This window comes from Salminus brasiliensis, chromosome 16 (assembly GCF_030463535.1).
Source record: "Salminus brasiliensis chromosome 16, fSalBra1.hap2, whole genome shotgun sequence".
Lineage (NCBI taxonomy): Eukaryota > Metazoa > Chordata > Actinopteri > Characiformes > Bryconidae > Salminus > Salminus brasiliensis.
Genome location: NC_132893.1, coordinates 23414556 through 23437360, shown reverse-complemented (window position 1 = coordinate 23437360; position 22805 = coordinate 23414556). Strand labels below are relative to the sequence as shown.

General features: G+C 38.5%; 1 protein-coding gene across 1 annotated transcript; it reads right to left on the bottom strand.

Moving 5' to 3' along the window:
* Positions 1-1253: 1253 nt before the first annotated feature.
* lim2.1 (lens intrinsic membrane protein 2.1) lies at positions 1254-3907 on the bottom strand. Its single transcript, XM_072659090.1, has 4 exons — positions 3733-3907; positions 2101-2250; positions 1454-1588; positions 1254-1315 (listed from the first exon to the last, which is right to left on the bottom strand). Exons 1-4 carry the CDS (start codon positions 3905-3907, stop codon positions 1254-1256), a joined length of 522 nt encoding a protein of 173 aa, XP_072515191.1.
* Between the last annotated feature and the right edge of the window lie 18898 nt (positions 3908-22805).

Genomic DNA, 22805 nt, shown 5'->3' with positions numbered 1-22805 from the left:
ATTTGTGTATGAATAAAATGAAACACCTCCTCCCAGCTGACAGCGGGGGGCTCAAATCACTCGCAACCTGTTTGCTCTGAAAGGCAAGAACGAGCTTCTGCTGTCTGCTGTCCAAATGCTGTTTAGCAATAGCTTGTTCCACAAATGTGCTTTCTGCAACAGCATGAGTCCGTCAAAGAGAAGCTGCCATTTTGCTTGTTAAGCGAAGGCATCGAGAGTATGTTTGACGTGAGATGCGTTATTATAGTTATTTTATGCAATAAGGTGATCATAAGACGTTTAACACGTTTTAATGGCTTTAAAAACTCGTAGAAATGTATTAAATTAGATATTTTAGTATTACGATCAATCCGCGGTAAGCTTCTGACCTTAACACACATGCAGGGCGGAAAGATACAGGCATGGCGTCATGAGGCGAAATAGTTCACAATGAAAATCTATTATTGTCATAGTTTCACCACTATTTCACTATATCAATATTACACATAAAACTTAGAAGACTGGCCGTTTTGGATAACAATAAGTTTTTAAGACCGACCCCTGCAAAAAGCCATTACTGCATACACACATTATATGAGGTTCTTCACATAGTCACGTTAACATGGCAGTCATCTAATTTCCTTACTTCTCAGTGGATAACTGGATAATCTGGATACTAATGTGTAGGATTAGGTTCACGTTTTATTACTGTGTATCCATTAGCCATTCCTTCGTGCGTTTGTGGTGTTATTTTGTCGACGAGAGGAATATGCGTTCCCCTTTTGAGTCTTGGTTTCTCTCAGGGATTCTTGCTCTTACTCTGGGGGTCTCGTCTTCACACTCTTCACTCTCTGTAACGCTGCCTTGTGGCGACGCCCGTCGTTCAAATGTGCGGTATAAATAGCCTAGCCTAAACTTGACTCGACCTGTGAACATACTGTAGCAACCCCTGCTTCCTATCACCGCCACTATAAAGACAAGGAGGAGAAAAATGTATCTGTAGTTTTCTGGAGTGGTTAATTATTCGCCACTTCTTGGCTCCTGGACTCATCTTCAGTGTCACGCTGGACGAAACAGCAACATGTAATATTCTGGCTGTAAACTGCGTTCAGAAGGTGGCAGTGTGGTGAACAGTGTGGTGAACAGTGTGGTGGAGTATGCGGACACTGGTGCACACATTAACACGACTGACGCTTGAATCCAAGACTCTTTATTTCAGTGACAGTGTCTTTTCCTCCAAACCCTGGACTCTCACCATCTCACCATAGCGCCTCCTAGTGAGGAGCCGGGTTTCTGGGGCATTCATGCATCCGGTAGGCACACATATAGAAAATACCTGCAATAGAGGAAGAAGACTAATAATAAGAATAATAATAAAAAAAAAAATACAAAGCTCCGGCATGGAGCACACTCTTCACTTCCAGTGCGTGCAGGGTAAATGATGGTCTGGTGGTCGTGTGTGGAGGTAGCCTACCTGAAAAGAAGGTGAGCACCACCGCCACCCACCCGATGATGTAGGACCAGGAGAAGCGCCAGCTGCCGTAGCGCTTACCGTAATAATTCATAGTCACCCCCGTGTACACAGCCATGGCCAAGAACACGAAAAAGCCTGCAAACAAACGCACATCGCAGCTTATATTAATATTAATATTCTGTTCGGTTCAACTACAGCTGGAGACATTATTATTATTATTAATATTATTAGTGTTGTATTTTATTAATGTATTATTATTATTATTATTATTATTATTATATTATTCTAAAAATAGAATAAAAGAGTGAAAAAAGGGATTTATGAATGAACAAAACCAAATAAACACATCATTAAACAGCACTACTACTACCATACAAATAATAACAGCAGTGCTTTAATTATTATCATTATAACTCGTAGAACCAATTTTTTTTTTATCTTGTTTTATTATATTTATTAGTATATTTATTTTCGTTGCTGTTCATTTTCTCGTTGCTCGTGCATTAGCAGTGAAACGCCATTTTTTATTCAGCATGGTAACTCTGGCACTGTAATGTTATTCACATTATTATTTCACATTAGCGTTTCATTAGTCCATCTGTTTACAAACCAACAGCAAAAGCGTGATGGTCGAAGAAGCTACTCACACGAGATGAAGAAGAGAGTGCCTGCAGCGAAGGTTTTATCAAATCGTTCGAAGCTGGAGTAATGGATGAAGGCCATGATACCGATAATAATGCCGAAGAAACACGCGAGCAGAGACAGGATCATGAAGGCGCGGGTGGCGTCCCAGTAGGCTGAGAACACACAGAGGTCAGCAAAGGTCAGTGAGCGGCCTGTACAGCAGCTTTACTGTAGCGGTAAGGTTTACATGCATACACTGGTCAGTAGTTGGTATACACTGGCTGAACGCAGAACAGAGTCATATTTAGCAGACTGCTCAGTTTGGCCTTGCCATGGAATGCGAATAGAGAGCGTTTTTGAGTAAGTGTCTGCATACATGTGCCTCATTGCTTCAGCTATTATGATGATTAGCATCGTAATGAGTCAATTAACAAGACCTCGAATGAATATTGTTCTCAGGAGGAGTCTCCTAATAGCTCTGGGAGGGGCTATGCAGAACACTAAGGCTAGTTAGAGTGTGGAGGTAGATATTGATGATTACAGCCTGCCCATCATTTAAAACATACACAAATGACACGTGTGACCTCCTTCACAGTAATGTACATATTATAGGAAGCCATATAGCAGTATTTTTTTTTAAGGGCAAAGATGGTTAAAATAAGTCTGGGGTTTAAAAGGACCGTATCGTATAAAATTGTTTTCCTCATCTATAATGATGCAGCATGGTCGCCCAATGAATTAATTAAGTTGATATATATTTATACAAAAGTATTAAAAGCATTTATCCTGCTTTTGTTGGAGTAACTGTCTCCACTGTCCAGAAAGAAAGGCTTTCTACTAGATCATAGATCATTGCTGTGAGAATGTGATTGCATTCAGCAGAACATTTGTGACATTGATGATTGATGAGTTGGATGATCACCACCCACCCCATATCCAAATCTCCAGCTCATCCCAAAAGTATTGGATGGAGCACCATCATTCCAGAGAACAAAGTTCCACTGCTTCACAGCTCAATGTTGGGGGACTTAATACCCCTCTAGTCCTCACCTGGTATTAGTCATGGTGTCCGTTTGTTCATGTTTATTTGCTCCAGAGGCCCATGCTACTGGCAGTACTCTACATGGAGCAGACAAGCTGTGTGTGTGTGCATTTGCATATCTGTGTCAGCAATGGGTGCAACTTAAAGTAGCTGAATGTATTCATTAGAAGGGGTGTCCACAAACATTTGGACATATAGTGAATCTACCTGTTCAGTCTACATCAGGTTTGCTCTAGCCATTTATGTTGACCTTACAAAGAGCATTTCAGCTCCGACTACTTTTTGAATGAGGCACAAAAGAAAGCAGCCAATTAGGATGCATGTTATTTACATATATCAGTCTTAAAGGCACAGGAGCAAAGAATAACCTGTTCCTAAAGAGAAACGAGATGAGACCACAAAAATGCTAAATGTAGGATATGGGCTTTTTAACTTAACAAATCAAAGAATGGTCTTCCTTTAAATCTGGATATTTTACTAAATAAACAACGTAATGTAAAAATGCATGTATATACTGTATACATATTGTGAGCACACTTATAGTACATATTCTAAACTGCAGGACAGTGAAGTGTTACGTGGTGGTAAACAGAAGGAAGAGTGTTAACCTCACCGATGCTGTCCGTGTGTGTGAAGCATTTGCCAGGCGTGCAGTATCTCCACAGGCCCTGGTGCATGAAGTTGTTTGAGTGACGGTACTGCATCCAATAATCTGTTGCTGTGGAAACGATCAGGAGTATATTCCCCACTCCGGCACAGAACAGCCCTCCTCCCATAAAACTGTACATCCTGCGCCTGCACACAGACTATACGTACACACACACACACACACACACGCACACACATACAAGCATAACATGTACGTATACACACCCGTACACACATATCAGTGTTGTGTTAGCATCAAGGGCCAGTGCTAGCCCCTCTCAGCAGCCCAGCTCTTCACTCTGAGGGGCCTAAGTGTCTGTAATTGCATTGTAATGAACACATTATTTCCACTGAGTGAACTGAGAGGTCACAATCATGAAGCTACCACCACAGTACCCCTTTCTCTCTTTCTCTCTCTCTCTCTCTCTCTCTCTCTCTCTCTCTCTCTCTCTCTCTCTCTCTCTCTCTCTCTCTTCCTCTCTCCCTCTCTCTCTCCTTCTCTCTTTATCTGTCTCCCTTTCTATATCTGTCCCTCTGTTTCTCTGTGTGCATATCTATCTGTCCCTCTCTCTCTTACTCCTCCCTTTGTCTGTTACAGTCTTTCTCTGTCTCTCTCTTACTATCTCATAAAACCATTCACAGTACGTATTGACAGTCAGCAAGCAGTTCCTTGAAATGTATTATTATTATTATTATTATTATTATAAATTAGTAATACTTTAATGTGCAGTAAATGGTACTGTCCTCACTATCCATACGTATCACAAAATACAGGACAATGGATTTTTACTGTATCACCAATTACCAGTAGAGGGCGTCGCAGCTTTCACCTGATCCACTGAAAGTTGGATCCACTAAAAATCATTGTGCAGATGTCTCCAATATAAAGACTGTAGTTAATGTTGCTAAAATACAGGCTACAGTATTATTTTTAAATTCTGTGCTGCCTTAGGTCTAAGAAACTACTAATAAACTGATAAATGAAATCCTTTATTGTAGTGTACATATTCAACTAGTGACACATGGGGTAGTGTGTAGCTGGGTATTTTCAATTGATATGTATCTAATCTAATATCCATGATATAATTGTTACACCTAATTTTATTAGAGGACTTACAGGTTTTAATGACACTAAACCATTACATTGTTAATAATAATATGTTCAGTTATATGCAAAAGTTTGGATATCCTTTTTTTGTTAATAAATTAAAAATAAAAGTCAACAAATCTGCTAAAGGAAACAAACCTATTTTTTTTCTATACAATGACAAAAACAATTCAAATTCGAATAAATAATTGTAATAATAATAATTATTATTAATTTAGTATGCATTCAGGCTACTAAAAGGCTCACACTTACCTTAATCTATGAGACTTTCTAATTCCGTGTTGAAAAACTGTGGGGTTTGTTTAACAAAATACACCAAGGCCCTGTAATGGCAGTGCCGGCAGCGATCCAGCAACTCTTAGCACCAGCGTTTAGCAGCAGAATAGGAAGAACCAGAGAAAGAACAAACGAGGCACAGAGACAAAGCCACAGGCAGTGATGCAGCCAATCAGCTGAGCCTAGTTTTGTGATTTTGGAATCTGCTGAAAAAACAGAAATAAGGGCAGCATGCAGTCTGAACTGATCCTGATGACTGCATGTTTTCCATTGAGTAGTTAGAGCCAACCTCCCTATAGTTGAAAAGAGCCCAGGCGGAAAATGTGGACTAGTGCTGCTACTGCTAGACCAGGCAAACTGCAATTATATTATCAAAACAAATCTTGATTAGGAGTTTATATTATTATGCTGTGTGGATGTGTATGCTGCTGTTTTATCTTGGGCAGGTCATTGTGTGTCTGTTGTGGAGTCATATGCAGTTGTAAAAACTGCCTTTATTTACATTTCATGTGGGAGAAAACAGAGGAGCCCCACACAGAAACCTGATATATGGCCATTTATGCACATATATGATAAAGGAAAGGATTTGGCATATATTTAAAAATATGTTTATATATATATATATATATATATATATATATTGCAACCAAGTATCATATATTGGATACACGTGAAAAATATATGAATCATACACATATTAGGCATATACATATCGTTGCTGTCACGCAAAAACCTTTTATCTCAGTTTTAGCTGTTTTTTTCACATTTAAATTGACATTTTTGTAGGGTGTCAAAATTTCACAACACATTTCATAATGAACAAGTGAACAAATGAATTCTCAAATTTTTTTTTTTACAACAACTTTTACTAAAAGTTAAGAATGTTTTTTTCTTTCACCTGTGAAGTTACCATTTAGGAAATACTGTTTTTTGTGTGACATCTACAATTTGCTATCATGTATTGTTAAATATACGTTTTCCACATTCACCAATCAGCCATAACATTAGCACCACTCACGGGAGAACTGAAAACCATTGATTATCTTTATCTACAGTAGCATCTGTCAAAAGGTGGATATATTAGACATAAAGTGAACAGACAGTGCTTGAAGGTGATGTGTTAAAAGCAGTAAAAAAAAGTGGGCAAGCATAAGAATCTGAGCCATTTTGACAAGAGACAAATTGTGATGGCTAGACAACTGAGTCATAACATCTTCTGGTAGGCAGTGGTCTGTACCTACCAAAACAAGTCAAATAAATGACAACCGGAGAACTGGCAATGGGTCATGGGTCATGAACTGGCATGAGGGTCAGATACCAAGGACTACTCAACTACTCAGCAACAGGCATGGTGTTATGGCTGATGTATATAATTGTATATGTTGATATGTTGATATATACAGCTGAAATATATGCCCCACTTTTGGAAAATGTCCTATTTCAAATACGTTGATATATATGGCAAATAAATGTGGATGTGTGAAATGTGACAACTGTATGTTGGCTTTAAGTAAATTACGCATCTTGAAATTCATGTCATATATTTGAAATCTATATATCAGATTTCTATATGCTGTATTGGTGGTTCATGATGGAAATATATTGAACATTGGAGGTTTTTTAAGCTTTAAAAAGATCCCCAACACTTGCACATCTCGTTTACACAATGGTTCTGTAGGGTAACAACATTTAATAATAATGGCACTTTTAGATTTAGGACTATAGACTCTATAGTCTCTACACAGTTTGTATAAATAGCCTGTTCATTCATCAATAATGCTCACTCTTAAAGCCCACGAAGTATGTGAGTCATGCGTGTCTACTTATGTTCTTTAGCATCACCGCACAATATTCATAACCCCAAGCACACCACAAACACACCAAAACAAACCACTGCTTAACAAACATTGTAGTAGCTAATGCGCAATACCATAAAATGCCACTCATATATTAGAAGGCAGATAATAATTCAGCCTGCGTTACAACTGGCCTCTTAAAGTGAGCTCAGGTTTGCTTTCCTGGGCTCTTATGTGCGTTAGAGGCTGTTTTCCCCTGCAGGAGGGGGTCCGTCCTCTCTGCTGCTCACAGGGCCTGAAGATGAAAGCACCTCAGTGGCTCCATTACCTGCATTAGAGCAAGTTGCTCAGACCAATTGACGACTACAAAATGCAACAGGAAAGGCTTTTTTTCCAGAGATGTGAGTGGCGTACTTGCGTCTAACTTCATTTTTATAGACCACCGCCTATTTTGTTCCATTTCAACCGAGCTGGCAGAGGGGCATTTGATATCATCCCGAACTATCAAAGTGGCCAATATGTCTCGGCTAGAGAGAGGGAGCAATTCTTCCTCCAATCCAGCTGGCTTTTCAAAGATGAATTTGTTATGGCGCATGTGTATTAAAGCACATCAATGGAGAAAAAAATAAAAGCCCATAGCTGAAAGATCATGTCTGAGGAGGGTTTAGGGATGGATCTTGCGGTTTCTTCATTTTGCATTTATGCTTTATTGTGCGATGCCGGTTATACAAACATGACTGTGTGGTCAATACAATTAGCTTCCCCCCTATTTATTTTTGCATTAAGCACCACAGTTAGAAAAATCCCCTTGTCCTTATTTACCCAGCTTAGCCTGCTAATAGTAAAAAACGCATGGTACCAGCATACTCAACAAAACCTGATTGTTAGCAAGCTGATGTCAAAACAAGGCCAATTCACACATTTCCACCTGAAATGAACTTGCAAACCAATGAAGCATCTAGGGATATGTTTATTTATTACTGTATCATCATTCAGTGGCACATATACTTCGCAAATGCCATTCTGGCTAGGAACATCATCTTGTCAGTATATATCATATTTCTCACAATGAGGTATACAAATATTATAAGACTATTCAATGTGTTTCTAAACAAAGGAAAGGAAACTCTCTTATTTCATAATTCAGCAGTATACAATATTTTACCTTATTCACACATTATTTCCAGAAACAAGTACAATTTTAACATTACTATATAAAAATGACCAAAAACAAAAATCACTTACACATACTTATAGAATTCTTATTACTGTCTTACAAGAAAACAAATAATATTATTTCACTTGTTGCAAACTGATCATCCTCCCCAGATTACCTTACTATCCTTAGGTAGCATGTCCACCAGCTTACTGAAAGGTCAGAACAGATATCAGGCTGATTTGTTCTGGCCTATGTTTGTGTGCCCCTTTCACTACCTCTCTCATTATGGCACACAATACAAACCTGTTTCCAGGCCCTGACCTCTTAAACATAATGCATGCAGCCCGAGAAATGTCTTTGAGGCCTTTAAGTTGCCAGCCGCATCCCCCCCTAAATGCTTAAATCAACTCTTTAGAATTTCATTTCGCAGCCTTCGGTTGCCTAATTTGTACAGCAAGTGCTTTCAGCGTTTTTCCCAGCATTTAAGCAGCGGCCTTAATCAAAAGAGCATGCAGCCGATTCCCCCTCTCGTCCCTGGCAGACAGCACCGTGGATGTGGAATAAAACCCTTCCACTTAACCACTTAGATGAATATATCAAGAAACTAATTTGCCATTTTAATTGCATGATTTGAGGAGGCGCTGCCTCGCTTTGCCTCTTCCATTTTGGTTGATTTCCAATGTGAGCACACATTAGATTGATCTATGAAAGACTGCAAAAATCACAACACTTAAGTCTTTTCATTTCGCCGTAATTAGATAATTGAAATTCCTGTCACTGTCTCTACACTTTAGCAAAACACAAACATTACACACACCAGAGATGGAAAGGGATTGCTTTTTATTCCCTCCACTTTCTACTTTTTCTTTTTTTTTTCTCTCTCAAAGTTGCTTTTACCTCTCGTTTTGATTTTTTTTCCCTTTTTTTCTTTTGCTCTTACAGGAGCCAAAGCTTCATTCCATCTCCCAAAGCCAGAAATAGCGCAGTGCATGTCCATTTTGTTGAGATTTAGCGGGCCCATTAAGTGATTGCTAGCTGAAATGACAGGGCACATTTCTCCTGATACACTCCGAGAAATACGGCTGCCGCACATTAAGGACGCATTACTGGAGCCCATTCTCCTCCAGCTGCAAGGATATCCATTAAGGTGGCTCACAGCTCTAAATTTTTCCATTTTCTCTCTCACTAAACTTGACTTCGTGTATTATTCCCTTCTCTGTTTTGTAATTTGCAGCAACAAATTATATCAGGAGGGAAGCTATCTCTCGCCATGTGTTCCCTCTCGCTGCCGCTATTTTCTGTGACTGATTCTGAAGTGTCAAAATGGACACATCATTAGCGGATAACCAGGCCTGATGGACAGGTGCTTAAGAGTTCTGTGCAGTCGGGCAACTTTTCTACTGCAGCCTCGAGAAAGGCTTGGGAGGTGAGTCGCTCAAGAGACTGTGAATCATATGATGACATCATTCGAGTTTTTCTGTTCAGGTGGGAGAACAACTAGTGTGACTCTTCATGGAGATTTAGCACATTGAACAGTTTAGATATTTATTTGCTTCATCATACCTGCTTCAACATGTTAGCTAATCACCAAACCACCATGGTAGGAATTAAGTGTGTTCGACAAATGATTCTTAAAGTCATCTTTTTAACATCTTTCTTTTATTTTCCTCATTTGTTGGGCTGAGGTTAACTTCTGATGTTTGTGTCAAAATTTAGAATTTTAGAATAATTCATTGTTATTTGAACATTTCCAACCTCTCTTCATCGTTTAAAATAATACGTGACATCTGTTCTGATTGGCTGTCCTGTTTTTGATTTGTGTGAATTGGGAATGTGCAGCTGAACTGCTGTAAGCTCAATAGGCCGATACATGGCAATACATTATATTTTCTGTCGTCACAAATTAATAAATTATAAACATCTGATATTCATCCACCGATCAGTCATATCATTAAAACAGGCGAAGTACATAACACTGATTATCTGGTTCCAATGCCACCTGTATAGGGGTGGCTATATTAGGCAACAGGCAAACAGTCCGTTCTTGAAGGTGACATGTTGTAGGCAGGGAAAACGGGCAAGCAGAAGAATCTGACACACTTTGACGAGAACTAAATTGTGGTGGCTAGACCTCTGGATCAATGCGTCAGTACCTACCAAAAGTGCTCCAAGGAAGTTAACGATGACAGGGCACAGGCACCCAACAGGATTTAAGGGATCTGCTGCTAACACCTTGGTGCACGATAACAAAGGTCTTGTGCAGTCCATGCCTCAATGCATCAGAGCTGTTTTCGTGGCATGGGGGGACCCACACACTATTAGACAGGTGATTTTAATGTTATGATGGAAATATGTTTCTCCATTATATGGGCACTTCATCCAGCCTTGTAGATGGAATACCCTGCGGTGTTTAGATTTCCGTACTCCAACATATCTAATCTGGTTCTGTAAGGGCTTAGGAATTACCTGATGAATTGGATCAGGTGTGTTGTGACAATGATAACCACAATTGTAAGCTTCCAGGGAACACAGTGCAAATTATTAAAATGTTTGTATGACATGGAGTGTTCTATTAAACACCCAGCAAAGTTTGAAAACCACACAAGACACTCACCTTCCTGAGAACTGTCTGGGGTTGATCTGATATTCTAATGAGTATGCTTGATTACCATCCCTGTGTAAACACAACAGTGGGAGCAAATAGGGGAGAAATGATTGAATTAGGCTGTGCTTTAGTCTCTACTGTGTTCACACACTAAACCAGTGTCCAGTTTTTATGTGGAGATGCTTTAGAGAAGATTAGATTTGCTTCAGTGCTGGGAATGAATGAATGAACTAATAGATGGAGGCATGACAGGCTACCAAAAAGACTAGCTTTGGGTTATGCTGGAAAAGTTGCTTTTGACCCATCCATAGCTGCACACACAGTAAAATATACCACACAGGATCGGCAGCTGGAGATGTTCTAACAAAGTCACCTGGCCATCACAATTTAACTCTGGACAAAGTTGCTCAGTTCTTTATGCTTTAAGACCCTTATTCCAAGAACTGACTGTTCGTGTACTGCCTACTATATGAGATAATCAATGTTATTAACGTCATCTCAGTGTTTTTAATGTTATGGCTAATCAGAGTATTCTGACTTTATCATTATTATTCCTCAGCATAACAAGCCAAAAGGAAGTACTGCTTAAGCAATTCTCTGCTATAATGACTAAAAGCTTAAATGTGTTTAGATGCTGTCTTAGAATATAAAAAAAACACTCACCCCGCCACTCACCAAAAAGAGTCGCTTGAATGTGCGAACAAACAGACCTAGCCTTGTTCAATTGCTGAGAAAACACATGCCACTTCAGGAATGGCCTCTGTTCAGAGTTTGTCCCCTGCTGTGGTGACATTCTGATTGCGCTTTACCCATTAATGCTGCTATTGTTGCTCCTGCGGACTCATGGAGTCCTATGAGAGACTCAATAAGTGTTTTTATTAAAAAGGGCCCATATGGTGAAAAACTCGTTTCTCTCATTTCTGGTGTGATTTGATATAGTAAATGTTGTAAATGTAAATGTTGCTAAATAGTGTAAACATTGCTAAAGTTACAAAAATCTTCCATTCATATATAAAAACTATGCTAACTACCTATTTCGCCTACAGTATTTCAGCCCATAAACAATGAAGGTATAGTATAAGGAGTGTTTCAGCCTAAATTGCTTTTTGAACTGGACACAATACAGTGTGACCAATCAGGACAGAAGTCATTCACATATATCAAAAGGACACTGTAACAAAAGCAGCATATTATATTATATTATATTATATTTTATTATATTATATTATAGCTGGTTCACCGGTTTATTGGATGTCTTTACTTGCACCACTTTTGGTAGGTACTGACATCTGCATACCAGAAAAACTCCACAAGACCTGCCTGATGTTTTGTAGATGCTCTGACCCAGTCATCTAGCATCTCAGTTTGGCCCTTGTCAGAGTGGCTTAGATCCTTATGATTGCCCATTATTACTGCATTTAACACATTACCTTCAAGAACTGGCTGTTCGCCTACTAGTAATATATCCCACCTCGACAGATGCCACTGTAAATTAAGATAATTAATGTTTTTCAGTTCTCCTGTCAGTGATGCTAGTCTTACAGAATCAAAATGAGGGTCCAAAAGTGAGAGAGTCACACACATTGGTCCAAAAGCATTGGTCCCTTTTTTTGAGTCACAAGCCAGTGGACTATCACCCTGACTCTGACTCCTGGTGAGGGGAATACTGTACGTCATTTAGTTAAGTCCTCACTGGCCATGTGATCCCTCTAAGTATGCGAGAAGAAGGCGAAGAGGCTGCAGCTTCATCTGCCCGAAAGGACTTTCCCAGGTTGGTCAGTGCAGAAGCAGATAATCCCGGTAGGATAGGGAGCAGGGCTTAGAAACACACCGGTGGGCCTTTCAGCAGGCACCACGCCAAGCTGGATGACCTTTCTTTTAGCTAACGCCCCACACCACGCCGAGTTATTGCTTTAAAAGCACTCTGTTGCCAAAGCAGAGCAGAAACGCAATGCCGTGGGTTCTCACGCGGGTGTGCAGCTAATAAAACATTCAAACATTTATGGAGAGAATTGCGGTGTGCCAGACGTCAATAGCTTCATTCAGGGCATCGATTTTTTTATTTTGTCTAAATGAATTGCTGCTTGATGAGAAACACTCACCTCCATGGTTGTATAACACATGGCATAGATTGCGAAGTAGCTTTAAAATACTAAAACCAGAAATATAAATCACAGCCTTGTGATTGACAGAGCCTCTTAAACACAGTGACTTTTATTTTGTCCTGGGATTATTATTCAGTGTCTTACTTCGGAAACAACGGGAACTGATTGAGTTATTCCAAAATTATGGAAGTGACAATGCCTGAAATGTCTGGAGCCACTGGTGATTCTGTGTAGCTGAACAGTGAACAATGCTAACATGCTGTTGTTGGTAATAGGAGGTGAAATGTAGTCACCAATTAGAATGATAACAGGGTCAATTGCAAACAATGGTGATGGGTAATTACTGGCTTTCTTTCAAAATGTTCATGTTGTTGCTTTCATGCAAAACATTGTATCTATATTTTTGTTGTTTGTCATAATTTTTGGCATAATGTAAATCTGGCAGTGTTTTTTTCATGAAATTGTATCTGAATTTCATGATGAATGGACCAATAGAAATGAAGCTTTTTTCCTCCTTTTGTAAAGTTGCCATTTTGGCAACACAAGGTTTTTCCATGACAGCGACAATGTATTGTCTAGCGTCTCTTCTGTAGTCTACGTTACTGCAGACAGTAAACAAAAGTGTGTTTACTAATTCAGTATTACATGTTTCTCATTTATAATTTATAAAACAAGCAGATAAATTCTATGACAAGTGTGGATTTGATGAGAAAAAGATGTAGTGGTGGTTCAAATATACATATGTTACACCTTCAGTATCAAATATTATAAAGCTATATTTGAATAGAATAGCAAACCTAATATAGAAGTCATTGTTTCTAGCCATCGGTTCTTCACCGGCTTTCCATTCTGACAGCCAACACTGTCTGCTTTTTTTTTTTTTTTAACATATGTGGTTGTGTCGATATTGCAGCGGGTGGGCCTCATCCCAAAGTGAACACACTCCTGGCTCATTCAGATCAGTGTGGTCTAATTTGTCCTTTGCTCCCACTTTTATCTCCGTCACAAAAGAAAGGTCTTCACGGGTCAGCGGCCATGTCCGCCTGAAAGGCTGCGGTTTGTGTGCGTCTGCTGCAGTCTGTGTAGTGCTGAGGCCTGGAGCTCAACCCTCTCTCTCTCTCTCCCTCTACCGGCATGTGCTCTCACAGCTGGACCCACACCGTAGTCCTACACGCTGAGCCCCAGAGCTGCTCTGGCCTGGACTTCGCAGTGGGGAGGATTACACCCAGACCATCGCTACATCGGAGCAACAGACCAGTCACTGTTACTCCTTCCTGTTTCCTACCAGTGCTTTAGTGTCCCTTAAAGCCCTCTCTCAATCGCCCACCATGTCCTCTTTTGTTGTCGCGTTTATTCAGTTTCTCACAAAGCCGCTTAAACGTGTTGGACAGGCCAAATCCAGTTGGTTCTTTTAGGTGTTTTGTGCGGGAAGCGTGCAGCTTGTGCCGCAGCACGTCTGTTCACCCTGCAACAAAAGTCATTCCTTTTGGGCAAATACAGTTACTTTCAGTCTGACAAGGCGATGGATTAAGTGGGTTTGGACACATCAATTGCCATGTTTTGCCTTTGAGCTTATGTACTTTTTCTAATAAGTGTGAAAATATTTATTTGTGTAGAATTTTTTTTTAAATGTATTTTTGATATTGATGTGAGGAATGAAATCTCACACATTGAATCTCAGGAATCCTCTGAACTGTTAAATATGAAGATCCTAAAAAGAGTTATTTTTTGATGGAAGAAAATGAATCATCTTTTGTTCCCTACAAAACATCTTGTATGGTGGTCCTTAAGAAAATTGTATAAACAGATTGTATAAATGCAAGGTATGTGTGAAGATGTGTAAGATTTTTAACGATCAAAGGTTTTTTTTTAGAACTTAAAGCCTAGAATATTTTAGGAGTGTAGATGTAGTTAAATATGTAAACTGAAATAGGTTCTTACATTTGTTTACTTTATAACTACTATCCCTTCATACAGTCAGGTCCATAAGTGTTGCAAGTTTTGGACAGTGACACAATATTACTGTACATCTGTACGTCACCTCAGTGGATTTAAAATGGGATTCAAGTGTGGATTCAAATAAAAAAAATACCCTAGTATAGGCCTGGGAATAAAAAAAACAGGAGGAACTAATCAGATTTTGCATCCAAGTATTATTTTTTTTTTAATTAGCCACTGGCCACTGTGAAATACTAATGTACCTGTAATGTCTGTAATGAAATGTCTGGAATTATGAGTGTTCAATCTGTTCCTGCCTGGATGAGTTTAGAGTCTGAAACAGTTCAAATGTGTTTTTATATTAACACTATATCTGAATGACAGTACTGTGCATTCTATGTTAAAGCAAGTTCCCACATAGATGATAAGTATCTTCTTATGGATGTCGCTTTGTTGCTGAAAGCTAAAAGCACTTCATCTCTTGCCAGTGCTGTTTCTACCATGGCAACAAATTAGAGTTTAACTGTCGCTAACTGACGCCCAACTTGTTCCTCATTTGTAAGCGTTACCTGCAGTTAGCACCTACTTGAGAGAACATTTCCCCTCTGATCTGCAGTTCATTCCTCTGTCAATCACGAAATGACGGCGACTGGAGCACAAAAGCACCACTTTAGCGTGAGTCCAGGCCAGCGGCAGTTAATTAGCCAGTTCGTAAAGCAATCTGCCCTATTAGTCGCCCCTCGCTGCTCATTGCATGGACTGCCCTTCCTTATCACATGCCTATTGATTCCCCCTCTGATGAAAAAAAAAAAAACAGAGAATGCATCGCGCTTGACTCCTTAATGCACTCTAAAAGAGGAGTCATTTACAGACGTGGACTGCATTATTAGAGTGGAGTGCCTGCATGCAGGGTTAAATGTAAGTGAAAGTGCATTTTAACCCGTCATTTAGGACTACCATTCACGCTGCTTGCAGAGGGGTCGTACTGGCTTTAACACTAATAAACCTTTTGCTTTAACACTACAATTTCACAGCATGCTGTACCATAGGCTAGTATTACTGAAACGTGTTACGACACTTTTATAATATGTGTATAACATCTTTATAAATTATGTCAAAGGGGTTCAGCGAATTTTTTATGCTAAAATTACATACGTTTTAAAGCAAAATCGTATATCCATTATACACTCTTAAAAATAAATGTGCTTCAAATGGTTCTTTGAAGAATGCAATAGAAGAACCGCATTCAGATCAATAAATATACATGGTTGTAATAGAGATTGTGGTCATAAGACTCTTCACTTGATGTAGTGTAGGGTGTTTACCAGTTTTAAGCTTCTTTAGGCTCTCTGTTGTAAATATGGATGCAATGTTTAAGTATGGATTATAGAACCAAACATGGTTCTTCTATAGCATCACTCAACGAACCATTTGAAGTACCTTTATTTTTTAAAGTATATAATGTACGTATGTATATTGTAACACTGCCCAGCTTACTGAGAGGCACTGTCCGCAGAAAATGACAGAGACGTAGCTGCAATACTAAAGCATTGTTCAGATAATGAGGTTGTCTCACTGACGTTTTGTCTGTTTGAGAGATTGATTTATTTGATTAGCAACTTTGCTAATGAACTGACAAGCCCAAATTCCCAACACATGTATAAGATGTTTAACCATGTCATTAGTCTCCAAAATTGTATTTCTCTCTTTTAAAGGATAGCCTCTACAGAATACAGCAGTGTACACATAGCATGCTAGCATGTACCATGCTAATAAAGTCATAATTCTTACAGAATTCTTACATAATGCATATTAATGTAAACCAATGTAAAAAAAAAAATACAATTGTAATAGACTATGCTAAGAAATATTATAGTGCTACTGTGTATTGACTATAAGCTAATTTCAAGCTAACGGAAATACATTAACACATGTTAATTTCTCAAAATCTGGAAGTCCACCACCACCCTCAGTCATGCTGAATCGTTATTTAATAATTAAAACGTTTAATAATCTGCATCAAAGCAATGCTTGGCAGTAGTAAATGCGTGAGGGTTGAAGTTTCTTGCCGGCCTATTGAGCCGCACAGCATGGCTCTAAAGGCAGATAATGAAGAAATGGAAAATGGAGCACAAATTGACCCTTTCACAGCATGCTCTGAGCGTTTGTATGGGTACCTGCAGAGGCCATCCCACTTCCCATCAATAAAATAATTTAAGAACACATTATACTCCTTTAAAAGGTCCCATTTGTCTGACCAGGTGATTTTTAAAAGAGCCCCCGGATTAAAGACACCCTGCCTCAGGTACTTTTAAATCAGCCCAATCAATAAGACTTTGCCAAGCTCTTTGTTTAAGGGAATATTAAAAAGGAAATACAGGTGATTTTGTAAGATTTTTTTCCTACTTCTTTTGAATCACAAGTCAAGTCAATAAATGCACTGAATGGGTTTTTCAAAATATATTTTATCAGTGTGTTGGGGGGGTGCCGCCTTGCACAAGATGTTTACGAGGCCGCGTCCATTCTATTCTTTCAGGCGCAGATGTTCACAGTAGGACAGGATGGTAAAGAAAGAGTGAACACTTTCTTTTTTCCAGTATATCCAAAACCCAACCAGGAATTAGTCCAGCTCATATTTATGGTGTGTTTGTGTTGACTCTACAAGCTTAAATACCTCATTTACCAATTGTAGCTATTCTGTTTCATTGTAGCCCCAAACAAATTTGGCTTAAATGAAGCACTGACTTTGGTTCTATTGTTTGCAAATGTAAACGTAGGGGAGCTTTTAAGGGTGACTGTGCCCACACTGGCCTGCTAAGTCTAGAATTCAAAGCTTTAGCTAAGAATAATAGTAGCATATTAAAAGTGCACTTAAAAGTATCAACTGCTTTTAAAATAGGTTTAACATTTTATTATGTATGGACCAATATAAATGGTTCAAAATGACTCACCGCACTGATTTAAAATGAATCACTTCAAGTTACATATATAATATATCATATTTTTCTTCTCACCAAACTTGAACTTGAAAGAAAATGTTGAATATTTTATGTTGAATTTGATTATTTTGGGTGTTGTTTTCGCAATTTGCTTCCAGTCATTGTCCATCCAGCGGCCATATCCTGCTGAGTTTCAAAACATTTGTCTGACTTGGAGCCGATACTATAACCCCATACCCTTCATGACATATTCTTCTGCTTTTTGTCATCAAGAAATACAAGGAAACAGTTTGAATGGCACCCATTCACACTATGACTCTACTTCCACCATGCTTGACAGTTACAGCCTGGTCAAAAAAAAAAAAAAAATACATATGTGACTAAAATACCATTTTAGAATTAATACAATGTGTACTGAATATAGTTTGACCTTCATAAATATGCACAATTTACTGATGCAACCTAGACACACCAAAACCAAGCCAACCCCTTGCCTTCACTCTAAACCTCTACCCACAGCATGCTAGAATGTGGAATTCTTGCCATTTCTGCATGAACTTCTGTCCATTGACCTAACCTAAACTTAACATAACCCAACCCTTACTCTAACCCTAAAATTCTTGAACCAGGAATATACTATACACTAATCTTAAAAGTGCAAGTTTGGCAGGTTAGTCCACTGCAGTATTCTCTGCCAGTTCTCCTGCCACCATCACTGCTACACTTGCATCATTATCTGCCTTTTTTCTATTTTTTTCATAAATGGGTAGCTCTTTTCTTAATGTTTCTCATTGCATTATGGGATAATAGAGTTTCTTGTAACCACAGTTCTGAGAATGTAACGTGTATATTTGAGTATGCTCAACTTTTTTATGTACTACACAAGACTATAGTTACAATACAATCATGATTTAATCACAATGCACACCCCCCACCCTAATATTTAGATGTGCTCACCCCCCCCCCCATTTATTGATGTAAGAAATATTCCACTCACTAGTTTTGTGCAATGTTAGGATTTGTCAGTATTCCTATCTGTTGAATGAGAACCTATTATTGTAACACCGTACCACCATACCAGCACTTCACCAAAGTAGCAAAGTATTTTATAGCTAGCTATTGTCTCTGACTTGCATGACGAGGTAACATTAATATCAGTACACTGGAACTGTTATTATGGAAATATATAATGCTGTACATTACTAAGGCATGTTGGTAATTGTAGTGAATTGTAGCAATTAAATTGCAAAATAGATAAACATGAGATGAATTGCAAATGAAAAATCAATTAACCATCACTACTAATGTTAGCTATCATAATCTTACCTAACCCTAACCTAATCCTAACCTAACCCTAACCCTAACCTAACCATAACCATAACTGCAACCACAACCACAACCATAACCTAACCCTAACCCTAACCCTAACCCTAACCCTAACCTAACCTAACCATAACCATAAGCATAACCACAACCACAACCTAACCCTAACCCTAACCCTAACCTAACCACAACCACAACCACAACCTAACCCTAACCCTAACCCTAACCTAACCTAACCCTAACCTAACCCTAACCCTAACCTAACCTAACCTAACCCTAACCCTAACCCTAACCTTAAAACCTTAACCCTTACCTAACCCTAACCCTAACCTTAAACCCTAACCCAAGTGACCTAGAAGGTTAATTAGCCACACATTTATGCAGCCAAGGATCAAGGGCATAATTAACTAGTGTTAATGTTTTTATTTTATTTTATTTTATTTGTTTAAAATCCAAAGTAAAGTCTATGTGAAGTGTCAGTCATTGTAGTGATGCATGCGTAATGTCTGAGCAGCTTTAATTTAAAGAAAAGTTGCCCACATTGGCCGGAAGACTCACCAAATTTTGTCCGTTAGTCTCTCTTGCAAAACTTTTTTTTTTGTAAATATTAAAATTCTAATCAAATACATTAATCTCACTGCTGTATCCAAATATCTGGTAGATTTAATTTCCCCAATGTTCAATTAATGGATGCATGTTTCCATGCATTAATTCCTTTTTAGAAGCTCCCTTATTTAGTACTGTAGCATGAAGCTGTAGCTAAACTGTTTTCTCAAATATCCTTAATTATTGTGTGTATTTCACAATATTTGTACAATATGTATAAAATATCTTTGTTATAAATGTATTGGGGTTCACGTTAAGCATATCTGCACATTTTATGATATCTTGTTAGACAGTTGAGGTGGAATGCTTTCGATCATGAGTAATTGCTTTCTCCATACTCTTCTTTTCTCATCAGCCTGGTTCAAAGTGAGCTATTTTTTAGATTTTTTACATTCAAACTCAGATTTGTTTGTGAGGCTTACCAGCAGTTTGCATCTTGTGGCAAAGCACTCTTTGTATTTACTCTAGTGAAGTCTTCTGTTGATTGTTTACTTTGACACAGATATGCCTCTCTCCTGGAGGGTGTTCTTGATCTGGCCAACTGTTGTGAAGTGTTTTTTCTTCACCAGGGAAAATGCATCTGTCAATCAACACAGTTGTTTTTGGAGGTCTTCCATGCTCTTTGGTGTTTCTGATCTCACCAGTGTTTTATTTCCTTTTATGAGTGAACCAAATCGTTGATTTGGCCACCCCTAATGTTTTTGCTATCTCTCTGATGTGTTTGCTTGGATTTTTCAGCCTAATGATGGGTTTGCAGCAACATATTCCGAATTCAAATGCCATACTGGAAATCAACTCTAGATCCTTTATCTGCTTACTTGAGGGAATTACATGCACAAATTGCCATAGAACAGTCAATTGTCCAATACGTATGTATGCAAATGGTTGTAATTCCTACACCATTCACCTGATGAACCACTTATGAAGGCTTATGACTTATGAACCATTAGTTTTTAGACTACCTGTTGCATATTTGTGAAATTTCTAAATGTAGCATTATATCTGCAAATAAGGCCTTTATTATGCAACACATAATACATATGGTTCCCACCAGCTGTTTTTCTTCTCTAAACACCTTCTGTTCGTGTTCATTTTCTCAGTGTATTTGTGCATGTCCCAGTATCAAAAAGAGACATAATGCCTTAATCAGCAATAAGTACCGGCAATGCAATTAAAGAATAGTGATAAAGTGCTTTCTAATTCAAGTGCATATTTGTGCAAGATGTAGATGTGTGATGCTATGAGTGTATGAGCCTGTAATGTGACCATGTGAGTATGTTCATTTGTTAATGTATGTGGGTTTGATTTCAGGATCAATATCCCGATTATGGAGGAAAACCAGAGAACACGGCTAATCTATCTAAACACCAAACGGCAATGACAAGGTAAAGTGACTTCTAGAATGGCTATTTAAATTTTTTAACACTGTAGAGTCTCATTAATGATTTGAATAGTTCAGGCTCAGAAAACACCTATTACAAATGGTAAAGCATATTAGTAACTTTTTGGGCTGTCGAACGAAAAAAAAAAACAATCAATCAAATTTTATTATCAAATTCACTTATTTTTATTTTCACTTCATATTTATTTTGTTGACCTTAAACAATGCTTTTTGTTATTACAAAAACTTTAAGTAAATCATTACCATTTTCAAAGGGTGAATGAAGGATTCACATAAACCTGAACATGAAAATTGCAAGATTTCTTAAACTTTGATTTAGTTTCCATTCACTGACATCTAGTGAAACTGCCAACATCTAATATAATAGCTGTATACATCCGATATATCATACATAATATGTACAGTTTTCTGTGATTGCAGCCCTCATTATTGGTCATACAGCTTGTGCATTACTGTTACCTTGGAGGCTTGTGGAGCCTTGGGAACTGATGCTCTGCTTTGCTGTTTCTTTTATTAGTTTGCTGCTTGCTGATTTATCCTTAGGTCTCAAACAAGCAGTTGTTGAGTTTAGTCTGCAAAAAAACACTTCTTCATTTAAAAACATTAAGAGCTTTATTTAAACAAGATCACAAAGGAAAATTCTATTATAGCAGGCAAGCAGCTAGGCTTCGGCCTGCACTACTACTGGTGGAGCAAAAGGTCGGTCTAGGATAAAGCATTAACTGATTAACAATCCCAGGACCCACCAATTGCTCCAAACATTTATTATACACTTCTATACCTTAGGAATAAGTCAGCCTGTTTGTATTGTAGTCACCTTATGCTGTAATATACACCATATGGTCTAAAGTATTGGGACACCTGTTCAGTCATTGTTTCTTTCAAAATCAAGGGTATTAAAACAGTTTATCATGCTTTTTTTGGAGTAACCGTCTCTCTAGTAGACAACCTCCTACTTAATTTTGGAGCATTTCTGTGAGGATTTGATTGCACCTAGTTTCAGGTTTTTCCACTCCTGTTGACAGTTTCAGTAATTTTACATTACATATTCATAAATGTGTAAACCATACATGTTATTACATAGCAATAACATAGTACTTATCTATTAATAACAAACATACATGTATGGAACTTGTACAGGGTATAAACACACACACACACACACACACACACATATATATATATATATATATATATATATATATATATATATATATATATATATATATATATAACATAAATATATGTATGTCAAGGTCTAAAAAGATAACAATAGTATAGTACGGAAAATATTCTTTCTTATGTGGGAGATATGAATGACTCCACATCCTGCGATGATTTCAAAACAACCTTGTGTGCATTGTGCCGGTCTGTGTGTGTTCAGGCAGCTCAGAACTGTGTGCTGCGCTTTCGCGGCAGTGATTTGGCATGTTAGTGAGCGTGTCATGCTTAATCAGACAGAGGGGCCTGGGTAATGGAGAGAATGTGCGCGGAATCACACGGAGGCCGCATGCAGCAGGGCCAGCGTAATGCAGCTAATTCCTGCTCCAGCTCCGCCGCCGCGCAGCCCAAACTGGGGTCAAGAAAAGGTGCAGGCAGCTTCAAATGAACAGCTGTTTCCTGCTAACAGCGCAGGCTAGGCAGACACACACATGCCAGAGCACACGCGGCCCCTCCTCCCTCTAGTATCAATGCAAAAGTATGTATTTTCAAATAGGGGGCAAGACCTCTATAGCCTGTAGTCTTCCATTCTATATTCTCGACCAATCTGCAGCTATGTA

What these genes read in the sequence shown, in the direction of transcription:
- lim2.1 (XM_072659090.1), bottom strand. Translation starts at nt 3,907, where the DNA reads ATGTACAGTTTTATGGGAGGAGGGCTGTTCTGTGCCGGAGTGGGGAAT. An exon ending in CACACACACGGACAGCATCG is followed by an intron (nt 2,251 to 3,732) that starts GTGAGGTTAACA and finishes GTGTGTTCTCAG; the next exon opens with CCTACTGGGACGCCACCCGC. An exon ending in GGTGCTCACCTTCTTTTCAG is followed by an intron (nt 1,316 to 1,453) that starts GTAGGCTACCTC and finishes CCTCTATTGCAG; the next exon opens with GTATTTTCTATATGTGTGCC.